The following is an 18,894-nucleotide window of genomic DNA, read 5'->3' as shown; positions in this document are numbered from 1 at the left end:
TGAGTCTGATGCAAAGCCCAGGACCTGGGTTTTTTCCTTGGCGTCTCCCCAAGAACAGCTGTCAGGACGGCAGCCCACTCCAGCACCTTGGCCCATTGGCCTCAGAGGATTCTTGTGTCCTGACCCCCGCTGCTCTGGGCTGGACTCAGGGGCCCGGCCAAGGGGAGGGCATTCCTGCCTGGTGAGCTGCTCTTTTCTCTTGGGGCAGGAAAGTTTTCTGGCCATGGGAGTCCGACCTCACCCTGGCCACTCCCTGGGATCCAGAACCTTCCTTCCTGATGGGATGTGGGGTAGGTGCTGGGGAGTGAGGGAACTAGGCTGGGGTGAGCAGAATTTCCAACATTAAGGCCAGGCCTGGGTCTCTAGTGCTTAGCTGGACATCGAGTCAGCCACCTACCAGCTGGGTAACCTCAGATCTGGTACGCACTTTTCCTGGGGCTCAGTCTTCTCATCTGCAAAATGGGTTGCCAAGAGGCCTAGGTCATTATTTGTAACTTAAAAAAAAACTATTAAAAAAGAAAAACAATTGACCTGTGTTATCCCCTCTATACATTGCTCCTTTCCTCTCCTTCTGTTACCTTTCTCTCTGCTTCCCCAGTGGGGGTTCTTTCTTACTCCACCCCGAAAATACCAGGTGCCCAACGGCAGCCCAGGTGGCAGCCACCAGGCGCTTTGGGGTGGGCAAAGATCTCCAGAGACCTGTGCCCAGGACACATCTCCAACTCCAAAAGCCACTGGACAGATGCCACGGGTGGCTTTTTCCAAACTGCTTTTCCACTTTCCTTTCACCTGCCAGGACCTGTATTTCTATTTCTGTGTTTTGAAAGCCTGGGGGTGGGGGGAGGAGCGCAGGGTAATTAATGATTGATTCTCTGACACAGCCGCCAGGAGGCCTCAGGGCAGGCTGTCGGCCATTTCCTGAGGTGTGGGACTTGGTAGAGATCCCGTGTGTCTGGGGCACAATTGGACAGGTCTGTCGGGGGAGAGGGTGGTGCCCTGAGCGCTTCTGCCTGCGGCAAATGGTGAGATCGGGGGTCTGGCCCTTTCCCTCTGCCATTGGTTCTGCTTCCCTCTTTCTGGGCCAGGGACTATTCATCGTTCCCCTCACAGACACCCCCGTCCCACAGAAGCTCCCACAGCCACCCTGCACCCAACGCACAAGCACAGGCTCACTGGCCCTTTCCTGCTCAACGGCTCACCTGTCCATCACCCAGCAGTCACACAGCTGTTTGAAGAACTCACGGTGCTGCTGGGAAAGGATTAAAGGAACCAACATCTACAACAAAATTTTAGAGGAGTGTCACCTCTACCCTTCTTGGAAGTATCGCCCTGCCTTTGTTGTCTAATAATAATTAACTTTTGTACAGAGCTGCAGTTTTCAAAGGGCTTTTACCATCATAATTCTATTCACCGTCACAACAAGGCTATGAGGTGGGTCTCACCCTCCCCACTCCTCACTCACACCCACATCCTACAGAGGAGGAAACTGAGGCTCAGAGAAAGGGAGTGGTCCCATTTCACACAGCCAGGGCTGAAACGCTTGCCTTCTAACTCAGGGTAGAGAGCTGCTGTTTCCTCCCCAAAGGATGCACTTTAGTCCCGGATTGTTTACCATGTAGGGGAAGGTGACATGGCAGGTAAGCAGGGGGCAGGGATCTCCCCCAAGGCTGTTGGGGGCAGGTATCTCCCCCAGGGCTGGCCTCTGGGCAGTTGGCAGAGAGAAATTTCTGAGACTTTATATCAAAGGGGAGGAAGAGGTCCTGGGTTCCCTCTCCTGGGATACAGGGAGGTGAGGGGGAAAGAGAGGCCCCTGACCAAGCGGAGGGTCAAGGACCTGATCCAGAAGGAGGCAGGATTCCACCTGCACAGTTGAACACCCAGCCCAGGGACAGTGTAAACTCTGAGCTGCTTATTAAAAGACCCCAAACCCCTTCCTTCCCAGCTCTGTCAGCTAACATGACCAACTCATACTGGTTTCCCTGGGACAGTTCGGTATCTTAGCACCCAAAATCCCACATCTAGGGAACGTCCTCAGTCTCAGCCCTAACGAACCCTCCCACCAGTTTGGTGGATTTCAGCTGAACCGTGGAAAGAAAGACCATCTTATGAAGCTTCAGTGGATCAACTTAGAATTTAAAAATCACAGAACACTCACTGGGGTTAGGCAGCTACCTGGGATGTATATTAAACTCTTTGATTGTTGAACTGCAAGATACTTCATTTCTACGAAGAAACACTTAGATCTGTGGGCAGATCTGCCCAATGTTTAAAGGAAACCAGAGTTACTCTGTCTTCTCGATTTATTTTCATACTGGCAACGAATTAAATATTCTTGGGAAAACACTGAGTTTAAAAAATCATAACTGGCTTTAAATCACAGCTTGCCAGGTGATAGTCTCAGCGTGAAAGGCTTACGGACATCAGATCCGAGAAGAAGGCAGAAGAAGGTGTTTCCGTTTTTAAAAGCATGTCCTCAATTTCCCATTGCTCTGAGTGTCATAGCCAGGATGCTAAATGTATTTGGAAAGTTTAATTACATCAAAGAAAGGCTTGAGATGTTTATGCCTAACTAGAAGGATCATGAATTTTTCTTGTTTGCAAAAAAACAGTGATAAAAGGCATTTTTAAAAGTTTTATATATTATATATATATATATATATATAATTATATATGTATCATTTCAACCTCTACATTTGCAAAGGGTTGGGATACTGGTTAATAACCGTTCTCTTGGCCTTACTTGAAAATAATTAGGTCCTATTCCAATCCCACTGTAATTAAAAAGCAGGACCAGACCAAGAGGCAGTGGAGCTCCTGTGTTCTTACTGCTTGTTGGCTTTGGAAGAACTTCTCTGTGGAGTCTCCTACTGGCCACCAGCTGTCACCTGCAGTCTGGGGAAGGGGTGCTCTCAGGTGTGTGGATGTGTTTTTTGCATATTAAGTTTCCATATTAAAAAGAATTTTTAAAAAATGAACTCACAATTGGGACCTGACTGTCTTGATAACTTGCTGTTTTTGTCCTTTGAGAAGTTTTGCTAAACGGGGGGGAGGGAGGAGGGGACCTTGTTTTGTTGAACAGGAGGAAAGCATTGGCAAGAACGATGCAGCAGTTTTCAAGGTTATGGGTACCTGTCAGCCCCTCAGCTCGGGCAGACGCTCTGAAGTTTGCAGAACTGTTTGGATGAGGGCTCGTCAGGCTCCCCCTGGAGCATTGCCTCCGCCGTGGGAGGGGAGCCTGGGTGGACGGTCTCTGCATGGCCTCCGCACTCCACCGCTCCCCTACAGACAACAGGGCAGGCACCGGAGCAGCAAACTGGCCTGTGGGGTCCGTGGGACCTACACCAAGGCCCACTTTCATCCCAGCACCTTTCTTCCCTCTCTCTCTGGGGTGCGGCCGGGAGGAGGTCTGACCAGAGAAGTGGAATATCTGGACATTTTGAAACCACAGAGCGATTTTAAATAACAAGTTTTGAGACACATTTAAAACAATAAAGCGCGAATTGTTTTTTGTTTAGAGCCATGGATGGGGTGAAGGATCCATTTGGAACATACATAGTCTTTTGCTTTTCACAGAATCATTAATTTCTGCTAAATCGAGAAACAAGGAAGGCTGGGTGGGAGGAGGAAGTGGATTAACCTGAAAGAGAGAGATTTTTTTTTTAATTAAGAAAAATTGTGTGTATTAACACACCCGCGCACACATCCTTCTGAGTCACCCCAGTTGCCTCGGCCCCATCCCTTCCCTCTCACGCCGGCAGCTCTAAGCCTCTGTACCCCAGAGCTGTCCCCCCCCCACCCCACCCCCGCCAGGCCAGAAACATCACAGTTCTCTCAGATAGAACCCTGAGTCCAGAGCACAGCCTGAGGCTGGGGAACACCCAGGCCTTGCCCCGCCGGCCTGCTGGCGCTGCAGGACATTTGCTCGTCCACACAATCTTCCCTGTACCCGCTTCCCCCGACAGAAGAGAAGACCTGTGAGGAAGGAGGGGGGCAGCTTTCACCCCCCCTAAGGGCTTCTCATTCCCACCCCAAGGGAGCCCTTCTTATCCACACCCAGGCCCACACGGCCCCAAGGCTGCTGATTCCTGCAGACAAGCCAGGGTTCAGCTCATCCTGTCCCTTTCTAATAAATACCCTTCCACACTGAGTTGAAATCTAGGCCCGCATGGCCCGTCCTCTGGACTCTTCTCCCAAGTTCAAAATCCTCAGGAAGCAAGGAAGGAGGCTGGCGGCTGTGTGTTTAGAAGGAGAAAGGTGTTCCCGTGGAATGGGTTAGGTGACCATTTTCATTAACTTAACAATGTGAGGCGTGGATCCTGGCTGGTGCGGAAGGAATGGGTTCAGGGGCTGTTCAGGATTTTGCCCTGGAAGAGGTCCACACCAGTGGTGAGAAGGTTACACCATCTTGCCTCCCGCCCTGAGAATAGGCATCTGCCTTAAGAACCAGGCATATAAAACAAAGTTCCCTCCCACAAAAGAAAAGGTGATCCCCTGAGCAGACTCGGGGTGAGAGGAGGGGACGCAGGGCGCACAGGGGTGGCGTGTCTCTCACTTCTGGTGTCACTGACCCCGGGGGGACCCAGAGACCCTCACCCTCAGGCCCTGAGGCCTCCATCGCCCGCTCCTCAAATCTTTCCGGGCCTGCTGAGTTAGGGCCCAGCTGCCTCCCTCTCCTCTCTCCACTGGAAACAGAAGCTCCAGCGAATGTTTCTAACTCCTGAGTCCACTCAGCCATGTCCCCCTTGCAAAATCCTCCCCTTCCTGCACCCCCCTGCACCCAGCCAGCCAATCCGCGGCCTGCGAGCCTCCCCAGACCCATCTCTCCGGGCCCTGGCGGGATAAAACCGGTCGGCGATGCCGGGTGGATGGGAACAAACTTCGGAAGGAGGAGAGACGCAGGGCCCAGGGCACCCTCGCGGGCGGACCCGGGCAGTGAAGGCCTGTGGCCTGCCGGCCGGCCAGGTATGCCTCCCAGGGGTTGACTGGGAGAAAGGGATGATTCGAGAAGGGAGAGGGTCCCAGGAAGCCCGGTAGCCTTTTTTCTCTCAAGTTAAACCGGCTAAGGCTGGGCTGGCAGAGGTAGAGGGCACCGGGCTGGAGTTTGGGGCTGCTCAGAAGATGCCAACGCCGGATCCTCCGGCCTGGCGCATGTGTTAGGCCGGGCTGAGGTTGGCCACACTTCACCTAAAAATCCTGAGACTCCTGCCTCGCGATGAGAGCCTCAGGGGTAGGGCCTGGGGAGGAGGTCTAAGGCAGCGGGCAGGGAGTCTCATGCCCCTGCCCCTGGGTCTGTGCAGGGCAGCGGCGTGGCGGTGGGCGCAGCGGGGACCTGCGTGAGGAAGCCCTGAGCCCTCGGCGGGCTGCGAGTGACTCCCCGGCGATGCCTCACAACTCCATCAGATCGGGTAAGGACGCGGAGTGGCCGGGACCCCCGAGCCTTCGCGTCGCCGTGCGTCCGTGCGTCCGCTCGGGTCGGTGGGGCTGGGCAGCGTAGGCTCGCGGCTCGCTGGACCCCGTGCGTGGGGGGCGCAGCTGGGGACGCCTCCGGCCTGGCTCTCCGCGGCTGCCGTCTCGCCGCTCTCGGGCCCTGAGATCCCTCCCGGCCCTGCGGAGCTGCCCTCCGCAGGCCTGGGTTTCTGCGGACCACCCGGAGCGGCGAGGACCTCTCCGTGGGGGCAGAGGGGTGTCCTTCACGCCCCAGCCGGGTCTCGCCTGGCCCATGAGAGTGGGCATCCTGCACGCTCTCAGGCCCTGCGCCGCGGCCGTGCAGGACTTGCAGCTCCCCTGCCCCCGACCTCTAAGCCCTCGTCCCCGGGTGCGCCCAGCTCTTGCCCGTGGCTCCCGGGCGGGACCGTGAGCCCAGCGGACCTCTCCAGACAAACGGAAAGGAGCCCGCGGTCCGGGGCCTGGGAGCCGAGAGCGCGCTGGGGGGCTCTCGGACTCCTCCTTGCCCAGCACCGGGCAGGCGGGGACCCGCGCTCGGGGCGTCCGGCCTGCGAGGACTAAGCCCCCCACGGGGCGAACTCCCCTCCCCACCGGCGCCCGGGCCCAGGCCCTTCAAAAGCGCTCAGGGTGTCCCTGGCCGCGACTCCCGCTCTCTCCCACCTCCTGGCCCAGGCCGGGGTGGTCTGTGCCAGGAAACAGCCGCAGGGTCGGGGCCGGGCGGCGCGGTGGGCACGGCCGGCCAGGCGCTCAGCAAGTGTGGACAGCGGGCAGAGGCGCGGCCTGGCCCGCGGTGATGGATGGAGCTGGGCCGGCCGCGGGGAAGGCGATTTATGGGGCCAGGGCGCAGCGCTATCGATTTGGGCCTGTGGAGTGAGAGGAAATCAATATTTCAGATGAATTCTCGGCGAATATGAAGTCCCGCTCGGCAAACGGGACATTTGTTATAATAAGCAGGGTCGGATCGCGCGCGGCGCGCGGCTGAGATCTCAATTTAGCCCAGAGCGCCGCGGGTCCGAGCTGCGCCCGCGCTGCTTCGGGTCTGGGGGCCGAGGCTCCACGGGCAGAGGCGCAGGCCCCCCACCCCCGGGGCGCCGGTAGGTTTCTCCTTCGGGTTCGCTCTACCACCGGAGACGGAGTCAGCAGCACGCTGCCTCCCCACCCCGGTGCCCCTAGGGGCCACCGCCGTCCTGGCCGCCCTCTGCGGGGCGCCGGGCCTCCAGGGGCGCGGAATGGAGACCTCACAGCCCTTCCCCGGGAGCGGCGGGGTCGACGAGCCAGGGCACCGAGGGGAGCGCCTGGCACCCCTTACTCCGCCCCCACCCGCGCCCGGGCGCCACTCAAGCTCCTTGATCACATTTTGAGGCCAGGACCAGGTTTTAGACCCTTAGTCTTTAGCCATACGGGGGTATAACGAGAGACGTCAATCCACTCGCCTCGGCATCATCAGGACGGTCTCCGAGGCCGAGCGCGCGGCGCCAGGTGCCAGAACCCGCGCCAGGCTGGGTCCCGCCGCTTCACCCCCAAGCCCCAACCAACCCCCGACCTTCCCCTGACCTTTCTGGCGGTGATAGGAGTGGGTGCTCCCGGACCTCGAATTTACCCTGCTGGACCAGACCCTTTCCTCTATGTCGCTGCTCGAGAAATAAGACGATGTCACGGTCCCTTAGGTTGGCTTGATTTTGTTTTCGCTACCTATTTTCATTACAGAAGCACTCGTTAGAATAAAAGGAAATAAAGAAGGAAAGAAGAAAGGACACAATTATTTTTACTTTATTTTTAATCAGCAAGAGACCCAGATGAGGAGACACAGTTTTTCCATTAGCTCTGAGGCAGTTCGCCCGTGGGTTTGGGGAGGGAGCCGTCCACCGCTGGCAGGGCCTGGGACAGAGGTAATTTTCTGTCTAGAGGAACCAGAGGGACTTCTTCTATCCTCTCTCCAAAACAAATTAAAAAAAAAAAAATCTGAGGCAGAGGGAGGATGAGACTTTCTCCTTTAATTTAATGCTAATGAAACAGAAGAAAATTGCCTAAAACATAGCTCAAAATGTTCAAGACGGTCCCCTGTTTCTTTTCTAAATCCTCTCTAGGCAAACCTGAGGGAGAGACCCTCTGTCTTTCTAATCAGTTGATGCCATTGCCTATATTTAGAGCTAAATTCATAAGCTGAGCCCTCCTGTTTTTATAAGCCCATTTCTCTTGTAGGTCTTAGAGACTTCCCTCTTTTCCCCAGGCACTTCCATTTCTGAGTTCGGCTCTGCCTGGCCCTTGCCTGGAGAGCGCCCCTTGAAGCTTCCCCTGGAGCAGCGTCCGGGGCGAAGGCGGCCGCGGGCCTTTTTTCGCGGGAGCGAGGCCATGCGCACCGTTTCCAAAAATCCGAGACGTCCGAGAAAAGTTTTGCGCGGCCTCTGCCTCCCAGGCCGCTGTGGCTCACCCTCTGCGGCTCGCTTCGCAGAGAGCTCTTTAAAGCAATATATATATATAAAATATATATATTATATACACATATAAAATATATATTATATATATATATATATATATTTTTTTTTTTTCTGAAGGGATGTGGAGAGCGAAGAGTGAATGATTCTGACCTGCCGGTGGTCAGCAATATAAATGGTCTGGAAATCTACTGGGAATTTTGTAGCATCAGGGAACAAAGATCCTCTAAAACAAGAACGTTTTTTTAAAGAGTCAAAGATGCACGAGAAAAGCCACCTAAATACTAAAATGTGAACAATACTGTATCCGTGAAGAAGAGAGTTTAGTAAAAAGTAAGCAGGTTGTCATTAAAAGTTATGCGCAATAACTTCCGAGAAGTCCTCTCCCCCAGCTCCTGAAAATAGGTTATTCAAGAAGTCAAAGGAGGCTTTAGATCAAGGAGGAGCCTATCTCTAACTTCCTTAAATCACAGATGTAAAACCCCTGTTCCCTCCTCTTGGTTTTAAAAAGGGGCAAAGGGAGCCAGAGATCTATTTTCTGCCCAGGTTTCTTGCCTGGGTTGAAAATAAGGTCTCAGGATGAAAAACAGTCTTGAGGAGCTTGAGGACCATAAAGAGGTATTGGGGTTCCTCAATTCATCTTTGTTTCAAGATGGTCCGTCCTCCCACCCTCCTCAATACAAGTTAATTAGGAGATAATTTAGCTACCTTGTGAATTAGTTTTAAGATAAGTATCTTTTCAAGCTTTGTCACTTTAATTGCCCTACTGATTGATAAGAAGTAATTATTTCTAATTGACACTTTTTGATGTTTATTGGAAGCATTTATTTTGGACATTTTGGGGGTGGAAGGAAAGTTAATTAATTTTATCAGTCTATACCCGAAAGGACTCTACCTAATTTTGCTGAAGAGGACAAAGGAAGTGAAGAAAAACAACACAAAAATCAATCTCGGAATTTTAATCATTAAGAGATATTTTGGTTCAAAGGAAAGCGTCTACTATTATAATAACATGTCAAAAGTTTCTATTTATGACCTCAAATCTTGAATTTTAATGTGGCACATGTTTTATGGGTATGCATTTTTCCAGGGACATACTCATGATCCCTTTATACGCTAACTTCATTTTGGAGGTTACTCAGCTCTGTAATTAATTTTTGTGAATAGTAAGATCAGTAGAACTCAGTACACTCAGAATAGATACCACCACTTTTGGTAAGAGCTAACTGTAAGAAAGATTTACTAACAATCATCCTTGTTCTGTAATTATTGATAGAGTTGGGTATAAAGGTGAAACTTTACTTACAGTGACATGCCTTTTCATACCTAAACCTCAAACCTCGGAGTAAACAGTTTAATCATTCACATCCTCCAGAATGTGTTACCGTGAAAGAGAAAGAAGGGGAAGACTAAAGAGAAAAAGAAAGACACTGAAAGGAGGCAGTGGGGGAGGGGAGGAGAGAGGGGAAGAAGGTGGCTGGAGAGGGAAAAGTGAAAGAACTTATTTCAGAAGTGACGGTAGCCAGGTGCATGGAAACTTTGCCATTCATTATAAGGAAATCAAAATTCTACCTCAAAATATGTCCTTTTGAGTGCGATCTCAACCACAGTCCCTAAGCCACCCCTAACCATCACTGGAACCCCCCAATTTTCTATGCATAAAAAAGGCAGGATCTTTGGGGACCAGCTGGTCTGGATTTTGGGTGTCTAGATGTCAAAGTTTGGATTTGGTGTCCGTGAAAAGGAAGCAAGAAAATACACATTGTCTGCTGGCGGCTTAAAAAGAGATTCAAGTGTTGTTTATTGTTCAAGCCCCTGTGATCTTCATTCCTAGTTGTGTACCCACAAGTCTTTTCGTGGATTGACTTGTGACTCGCTGACATAGGAAAACATTTCCACATTAACCCAAAGTGGAGACACACGCTGCCGCACACCCATGCACGCCTGACATCAGAGGGGCACCATCAGACAAGACGCTCTCCTGTGCCCGTTTCTTCAGCCAGTGCCTGTTTCCATCATTTATGTATTAAATCTTGTCTGCTTTTAATGATGTTTCTCCCAGATTACGTGGAGCTGCAAGAATGAGGAAACATTTTAAATGAAAAAGAAATTTAAGACGTACAAACAGCAGATAATATCGCATACCAACCTCACTATTAGTGAAACTGAAAAAAATATATAAATAATGCGAGAAAAAAACCCAGCAAGGGAGAGTTTAGTAATGGAAAATTCCCCCACAATTAAATGAAACAGTAATTTAGTGGAGATATGCCTGGATGAATTAGCATTTATTAATTGGTTCTCATAAAAACAATTTGTGTGTGTGTTTTGGGGGGGGTGTTTAAAGTGTGGATTTTTTCATGGGAAAAGTACCTCAAATATTCATATCAAATTATGTAGTGATCACAGTCTATTTTGTGAAAAATCCCAATTCTCTCACTGGAGAATTTCACCTGCACACGGGGAGTGCGGGGGTAAGGGAGAGGAACCCCCTTTAGATCAAACGAAGGAAGCTGGTTCCCTCTTCTCTTGGGACATTTCCAGGCGTGAAACCCGTTGGCGGAGTCGGCTATGCTTAGGAACATCCAAACCGGGTCCTGAGTAGGCTCCCAGGTGACCCGTCTCCTCTGGGACACAACTGACTGAGGCAGAGGAAGCTGCTTTGTGGCTCTGCCCCTCCCCACCCCAGCTTGCTCCAGCATCCTTGCCAGCTCAGGCAGGAACTGCAGTTTGTAATCTCAGCGAGGAGCTTGCTAGGGTTGACTGGTGCGGGGATGTGTTTACTTTCTCTCGCCACAGTTGGTCTGTCTTCAGTTCTAAGCATTTTAAAGCTGCTCTATTTATCAATCCAAGAGGCGCCGACTTCTCAGTTGCGTTGAGAAAGCTTTGCGCTCCGAGGTTCTGAGTACACAAAAAGCCAAAAGATAAAAGACACAATTTCGTTTAAGAAGAAAAGAAAAAAAAAAGATGATCTTAAAAGGAGAGGGCAGGGGAATATGCCCCCATTTCAGATTGCAGTTTGCTTTTGTTTTAGTTGAGACTTGGGGAAAGACTGAGTTACCAGCCCCCAGGAGCCCGCACTCCCTTCAGAGATAGAACTTGGGGGTATAATGCACTCTCTGAAAAGAAGAGAATGCAACCCCATAGTCAGAGCTTTTTGGGGGAGTGATTCTTTCTGGAACACCTTAGCCCAGGTTCTTTTGGAGCCGGGGCTAAAAGACAGTCTGCTTAGGAAGTGTGTACAATGCCTGCTTCCAACAGAGGTGCTAGGTGTTTCTCTTTGGGGGAAGGAGGACAGAGAAATACAGTCCAAGGGTCTCCTGGTTCCTGAAAACTTCACCCTCCCAGGCCAATTCCAGTTTCTCCAGTCCACAGTCAGTGACCCTGGGATAGAGTTTCTGGGTCAGGGTAGAGTGGGCAGGGGTATCCACCCTTCCTTATGTATCTGCGGTCGTGGCACTTTTAAGTAGATCTTTGACCATTTGTAATTATGTCCTGAGGTCCAGAGTTAGGGCTGACAAGCCTGTTCGGGTTTCTGAAAACCCCTCCTGACCTCTCCCTTGGCCAGGTGGCCCAGATGAGCAAATGTCTCTTACCTGGATCAGAAAAATCTTCATGGGAACGTTTCTATTTTAAACCCACAATTCATGTCACCGAGTCTGGGCTTTACCTTGACTGGGGCTCCTTCCCCAGGAAGAACAAAGGGCTTGGGTAGAACCCGGTGTCTCCTTGCTGAGGCATGTCCAAGCTGAAGGGGAGGGAGGTTCAGGAGTCCCCCAGGGATATATGGGTCCTGTTTCTGTGTTAATTCCTGAGGACCCTCCCATAGTTCTGAATGCCATATAAAATGGCAAGGATTGCCAAGACTCAGCACAGGCAGCCCACAGCCGCTCCAGCTCTGTCCATGCCACGTTCATATCCAAAGACAGAGACACAATACACAAAGTGCTGGGCACACCCTGGCACTTAGTGAGCCCTCGGTCAATGGAAGCTCTGATTGTTATCTCCAAGGGCTATTACAGGTGTGGGATTCTGCTGGGAGAGGGCACATCCATTGTCTCATTTAATTCTCAGGAGTCTACCAGGCAGGTTTGTTATGGACGTTTTTACAGCAGAGAAGAGAACTGATGCTCAGTGAGGCTGATCTGACTCCAGCTGCCTTTCCACTGCCCCCCTTCCCAAAGGCCAGCTCATCAAAACTCCCTGTAGCACTAGATGGGTTCACGCTTGCAGCTCCATTGGGAACTCGGGCCAGCATCCTTGGTGAGGAGGTTCAAGGACTCCTACCGATAGCAACAGGCAGGACCTTCAGTCTGTCAGCTTGGTTTCTTCATCAGTGTCCCTAAGGCTCCAGCTCAATGAAAACAGGCTGTCTCAGTCTTCCCATCTGCAAAATGGGAGCAGTGGTCCCTATCTGGTGTCCCTCCTGGAGGTCCTGTGAGGTGGAAGGAGATGGTCAGCCACTAGAAAATGCAGAGAGAGGGAGCTTTCTTTCAACACATCCCCCCAGGCTGCTGTGTTTCCACCTGCACCAAAAAAAAAAGCAGTTACCCACAGGCACCTCAATAAATTGTAGGCCAGCAGGTATACTATACTCCCTTTGTATCTCCAAACCACACTGGGCCTCCCTGACTGGATGCATTTCAGAGACATTGGAGTTAGTGGGTGTGATGGAAACAGCTCCAGCGTTACTGGGACGACCCGCCCGTGAAGTCAGGGGCTGTCGCCAGGTGCCCCACCCACAGGCAGCAAGTGGGGAGCACTTGAGGTGCTGGATCTCATTTCCCCAAGTTTAGGTTCATTCCCTCTGCTGCTTCCTGGGGGGTCCCTCTCACTCAGGGGTTCAAAATCAAGTCGTCTGCTCCTTTGGCGCCTTGACCGAGGTTCCACTTGTACCAGTACCTGGAAAGGGGGTAAATTTTCCTGTTGCCCCTTTAGGCTGTGGACAGTAGCCCCCCAGCTCCTGGCTGGTTGCATTTCTTGGATGCAAACCCATCTTTGATTTAAGCAGAGAAAGAGATGGAGAGAGAAAGACCACTCTTTCCCTTCCTTCTTTTTAAACTGTTCTTTCTTCTGCCGTCCTCAGCCCCAGTGCTCATCCGTGTTCTCTTCTGCACTTGTTTCCCTAAGTGGCCTTGGAGTGACCTGAGTCATTAGTGCTAATTAGTCCACTGCCACGTATTGTTGCTGTCAGCCCAGCACAGCAGAGGAGTCGGGAGCTGGTTGGGTGACGCACTTAAGAGAAACAGCTTAATCTACCGTCATCGTGTGAACTGCGTGTTTGCCCACCGCATGTGTTGCGTTGGATTCCTCAGCTTCTCTGGGAGAACTATTATTCCTCTGATCAACTCAGGGGCGGCCTGTGAGGCATCAAGAGGGCGAGAGACTTTGAGGTCACTGTGAAGCCAGGCCCTGCGGCCGCCTCTCCATCTCTGCAGGCGGCAGGAGGGGCTCCGCCTCAGAGGGTTTACCTGTGAACCACACCTCGCTGCTTTCTCCCTGTGTGACGTTAGGCGAGTCAGTCGTCTCTCTGGGCTTGAGTTTCCTCTGTATAAAACACGGGGATATTGCAGGGTTTCTAGGCAACACTGAAAGTGAAACCAGCATCCTCCCCTGGCACATAGCAGCTACTCAAGAATTTTTCCCTGCTCCAGTACAGGGGTCCCCAGGGAGGAGGGTCTCCCAAAATTCTCCAGCACAGATGTCCAAACATTCCATGGTCTCAGTATTTCCTCTGAAACTCTCCATTAGGAACTTGAAAACCAGTGTCAAAATTTTGCTCCAGTTAAGATTTAGGACAGACCTTTTAATATTCCACCTGGATAAAATAATAGACCTACAACCTAGGGGATTCAGTGAAAGAATTCATGGGAAGTGCTGACTCAGAGCCCTGGGGCTATGATCACCTGCTACGCCAGCCCAGTCTGGGAAAGGATTCCTTATTTCATTTTACCAGAAAACCCAATCACAGGGGAAACAGTAGGCTCATGATAGAATGGGCTGCCCGTGGACTTTAGGTTGCAATCCAGTACATTCTAGGGTTTTGGTAGAATTGGTCTTAGGAGAGATGGGCTAGAGTGGGCATGCATCTATGTTATGTGTGTAGCTGAGACAGGACCACGGGGAGATGTGCCTTGTGTACTGGTTCTTAATTGACACAGAACCGTATGTCTATTTAAAAAAAATAAAAATCCACAAATCTTCTGTCTTCTTCTCTCTCCTTCCTTCCAGCCCCACCCCTACCTCCTGTCCTATATTTATTTTCCAACTCTGTGTAATAATAATCCAGCTTTGGCGCGATAGCAAACCCTGGTTGACATTTAAAAGCCTGGCATTAGCTGAGAATCAAATCCCTGACTCCAGCTCTGTTTTGCTCTTTCCCTCGAACCTGAGACTGTTCTTGATGACTGTCCAAATGGAGGTGGCAGGAATGGAGTGATCTCCTGACACGTCCTCGGGCGCCTGGCTGTGACTTCCAATTGGAGGAAGAGGCTGGGAGGGAGGAGGCTGGGGCAGGAGAGGAGGTGAAGTCAAGCTGGAATCTGAGGGTGAGCGGTTTCATTCAATTTCACAGACCCTCACGGATGCCACCTGCGGTGTGCAGAGCATCACACCAGTGATGGTGGCGTCCACGGCCAGGCTATTCCAGGTAAATGACAGGGGTGAGAGGCACCTTCTCAGGGCAGGGAGCTGAAGTCTTGCGATTCTCTTTCAAAGGCAGCAGACCCACAGCGCCGAGAGGGGAGATGATCAGACAAAACAATTCAGTGGCAGGACGAGGACTGCAAGCTAACAACCCAGGTGGTGAGAGCACCAAAGGTCATTTATCACTGTGTGTCACTCACTGTTCCAGAAGGGCAGCAGGTGAGGCCGTGTTGGATCAGCCAACTCCATGACGGTCTACACCGGGGCTCCAAATGGCTGGCAGGACGTTGCAGAATTGTAGGTGTAAGTGCCGTGGAGATGTGCCCACTTGGGCCAGGTCAGAACCCTTGCTGGACCCAGTCACTGCTTAATCCCCGTGTCTCCAGAGATTTGCAGACTTTGTATAAGGCGTCTCCCTTTAGCCAGTGTGACAAGGCCTGTGTCCTTCCAGTCCCCGTGCTCTCTGGTGATATGACAGTGCCCCAGAGATCCAGAGCCCTACAAGCCCCTTGTCTCCTGCTGGCCTCAGAGCCGGTTGGACAGGTACCCCCAGCCGAGACAGGCCTGCCCCGGGGCCTCGGGATTCACCCTCTCGTGAGTGTCCCCCTCTTCACGGTCCTGCCTGCAGCCACACAGTCGCTGCCCTGACTGCTTTGTCACAGTTGCTTTCCTCGGAGCCTGGCTGGGTCGGGTTGGCTGGAAGGCGTCCACCTCTCCGGGAGAGCCCGGGCAGGAGCGCGTCATGCCCCCGCCCACACGGCTCTCTGTCCCCGCCTCCCTGGAAGTCACTCGCTGTCCCGCCGTGTACAGGCGATTGCACACAGCATTGCACACAGCCTTCTATGGTTTGCAGACTGTTTTGTGTGTGTTCATCGGTCTACCCCGTGTAGATGTTGCCCATCTTGAGGCCCGGGAGCCTCTTTCCCCCCTGGATGGAGGTGGCTGAAGAGGTGGGGCCTTGAGAGTCCAACACATGTGGCTTTGAATTCCCATTCAACCACATGCACCCGTGTGACCTCAGGAGCCGTTTCCCTTGCCGGTGAAGTGGACCCGTGGTCCCTGGCTCAGCGGGCTGCTGGGAGGCCCAACGGACCTCATGCCTGTGATGCAGACAGCCCAGCTATCCTCAGCCCGCCCTGCTCAATGCCACCTCCCCCTAAAGCCTTCCTGGATTCCTTTCCTCCTCCCCAAGGTCCCTAGCACTTTATTTATTTATTTTGGTGGTACACGGGCCTCTCACTGTCATGGCCTCTCCCGTTGGGGAGCACAGGCTCCGGACACGCAGGCTCAGCGGCCATGGCTCACGGGCCCAGCCGCTCCGCGGCATGTGGGATCTTCCCGGACTGGGGCACGAACCCGCGTCCCCTGCATCGGCAGGCGGACTCTCAACCACTGCGCCACCAGGGAAGCCCTAGCACTTTATTTTTATGGCATGTTTTGCAGCCTACTTTGTGTAGGAATGTTCATCTCTGTGCCTCTCGCCTTCTAGACTTGAGTCTCACGTGTCACAGGAGCCTTATAGGTTTCATTACACCAAGTAGTCTACCTAGACCCGGCGTCGTTCAAGGCCAGAAAATGTGAGGCCCTGGCACCACATTTTACCAACAAGGAAACTGAGACCGGGAGAGCTGTGCCTTGCCCCAGACCCCATGAGTATAACCAGGGCTCTCTGAGACAGGGTGCTGCCTTTCAGTGGGTGGCACGGGGTAGAGGGAAGGCTGACCCAGGCGGATGAGAAGGGGCCCCTACAGCTGCTGACGGAAATGGAAAAGCCCAGTAAGAACTGCCCAGACACACAGACACAAGTGCACACACATATACACTCATACACACACTCAAACGTATGCACATACATACACAGCACACGCTTCCATACACACCAACATACAGAGATACACTCTCACACGTTCACAGATACACACAACCAAGGCTGGGTCAAGGGTGCGGCACAAAGCCACCCAGGGTGCAAAATTTAAGGAGCCCCCCACTCTCGGGCTCATTAAGGGGCAGGATAGGCCCTGAAAGTAGGCGCCTCCTTAAATTTTGTACCCTGGATGCCTGGCTGTCCTCACCCTGGTCTGCGTTCTGTGATACACACACCCACCTACCCAGTTACACACACATTCATACACACATGGGTGACACACACACACATATGCACATGTGCATGTAAGACTCACCCTCTCACACACATAAACACACGCGTGTGCATGGAACACTGTCCTTGATCTGGGGGCGATAAAAAAGGCGGCCAAAGAAGTCCATACTCTCAGACACCCCGAGAGACACAGCCATGAAATTATAGGAGCAGCTGATGATCCCGGACTGAGTCCACGACACTGGACATAGTAGGGAAAGCAAGGTCCCAGAGGTCCGGGGCACCTGCTCTGTCTTGGGAATCAACTGTAGTCGGTCTGGCATGGGGTCACTGACTTGTGCCCTCCCTGTTCTTGAAACCTATGGTTCGAGGTCTGGGCAGAGAAACTCCCTGTCCAGCCATGACCCCTGCAGGCCCCCCACTTAAGTTATGGGACGTCGGTAGCCATGGGGCCCGGCAGAGACCTTGTTTTCAAATGAGACGCAGGGACAGGTTACCTGTCTGGCCAGTGTGGGAGCCACTGGCAACGCTTGGGCTCTGGGCTTTATGGTGACTCTTCCCAGATGGGGACAGAGTTACCAAGAGGGCAGACAACAGCAGCAGGACCTGCCTGTTCTAGAATCTGGCCTGTTGGTCCACCGAGGATTGCAACACGGAAGGCAGGTGGCTGAGGGCTGTCACCAGTGGGGTCCTCTGCTCAGACCACGGGAATGTCCTCGCTCCAAATCCCTGGAAGCTCTGCCCAGCGTCTTTAGGAACGTGCACGCCCGTGCACTAAACCCACGGGGGAAACGTGAGCGGGAACCGCAGTCTTGTGGACACACGATGCCATGCTTGTTGCAGCACTGCGGGAACGGATCGTCACGCACAACGTGGTGCATCAGGAATACTTTGTGCGTTTGATCAACAAATACTTGTATAACTTGCATAAATCAGTGATTCTCAAACAATGTTTTCCTGTCTAGCGGGCAGAGGTGCCCACTCATTGATATAGTGAAACAGAGTAATGGTGGCAGGAAAAAGTACATTTGTGGATAAAATACCTTTGAGCTAAAGGTGTATTTTTTTTCCTTATATGATGGCCACTACCGCGTGTTTTCCTTGGGACCTAAGATTGCATTTAGCAGCACATTTTGATTTTCGCTATATTGAGCTTACTCTTTTGTGGTGTTCTCAGCAGAACACTTTGTGGGACCCTCTAGATGCCCTGTGCCCTGGGAACAGCTGGACTGCATGTGAGGCTGGAATTGCCTGATGTCCACATAGTGGCTGTGATGCCCCAATTCTGTGAAATGATGAGGTCCCCATGCCTGCGTCAGAAGGCATCTGGAGCATTTCCATCATGGAGAATTTATGTTGCCACCATCCAAAGAAAGGAGCCACATCCCTGTGCCCCCTCCTCTCATCTTTACTTTCCCGAAAAACCCCCTTCTTCCCAGGCACATGGTCCAATATAGCACGTGAGCGTCAATCATTTAAGGAACCCAGTTGCTTTGTGGGTCGTAAAGACATACACAGAAAAGGTGGGCTACTGGATCCGGGTCTCCTGACACTCAGCTTCACTGGGTCTGCATCCACTCACCCATCACACTCTGAGCAGTTGCCCCTTTGTCTCATTCTCAGCTTCCTTCATGCATACCTAGAGCCATAACATCTCTGCCTGAGATTTTCTCTGAAGATCCTGTCACCTCTGAAATTTCCATCCCAGTCACATGTCTTATTCAGCTCAGGCTGTTATGACAAAATGCCACAGACTGGTTGGCTTAAAATACAGACATTTATTTCTCTAGCTCTGGAGGCTAGAAGTCCAAAGGGAGGGTGCCAGCATGGTCAGGTTCTGATGAGGGCTCTCTCCCTGGCTTGCAGACAGCTGCCTTCTCGCTGTGTCCTCATATGGGCTTTCCTCAGTGCATGAACCTGGAGAGAAAGAGAGCTGTGTTGTCTCTTCCTCTTCTTATAAGGGCACTAATCCCATCATGAGCGTCCCACCCTCATGACCTCCTCTAACCTTAATCAACTCTCAAAGGTCCTACCTCCAAATACTATCGCAGTAAGGGTTAAGACTTCAACGTATGAATTTGGGGGATACAAACATTCAGCCCATAACACCAGCCATAGAAATCATGATTTATCTTTCTCCAACTCAGATGCGCAAACAACTTGGTCCACTATCCAGAGATGCTACTATTCCCTGACCTCTACTGTCCTGTGATGAACCTGTCTCCTCTCCTCCTGGCCTCTTTCTCTCCCAAATGGGTGCTCCATCTGGAC

At 52.0% G+C, this 18,894-nt stretch overlaps 1 protein-coding gene across 1 annotated transcript in view; it reads left to right on the top strand.

Annotated features, from left to right (window-relative positions):
• Positions 1 to 4,890: 4,890 nt before the first annotated feature.
• PAX8 (paired box 8) overlaps positions 4,891 to 18,894 on the top strand; it is a 56,976-nt gene continuing 42,972 nt past the window's right edge. Inside the window, exons 1-2 of the mRNA XM_079941342.1 lie at positions 4,891 to 4,962; positions 5,298 to 5,405. Coding sequence (XP_079797468.1) covers positions 5,381 to 5,405 — 25 coding nt within the window. The 5' untranslated portion in view covers positions 4,891 to 4,962; positions 5,298 to 5,380. The remainder of the gene's footprint in view (positions 4,963 to 5,297; positions 5,406 to 18,894) is intronic.

This window comes from Stenella coeruleoalba, assembly GCF_951394435.1.
Source record: "Stenella coeruleoalba genome assembly, chromosome: 13".
Lineage (NCBI taxonomy): Eukaryota > Metazoa > Chordata > Mammalia > Artiodactyla > Delphinidae > Stenella > Stenella coeruleoalba.
Note: the sequence above shows the minus strand (reverse complement) of the source record. Positions and strands in the feature narration are given on the sequence as shown.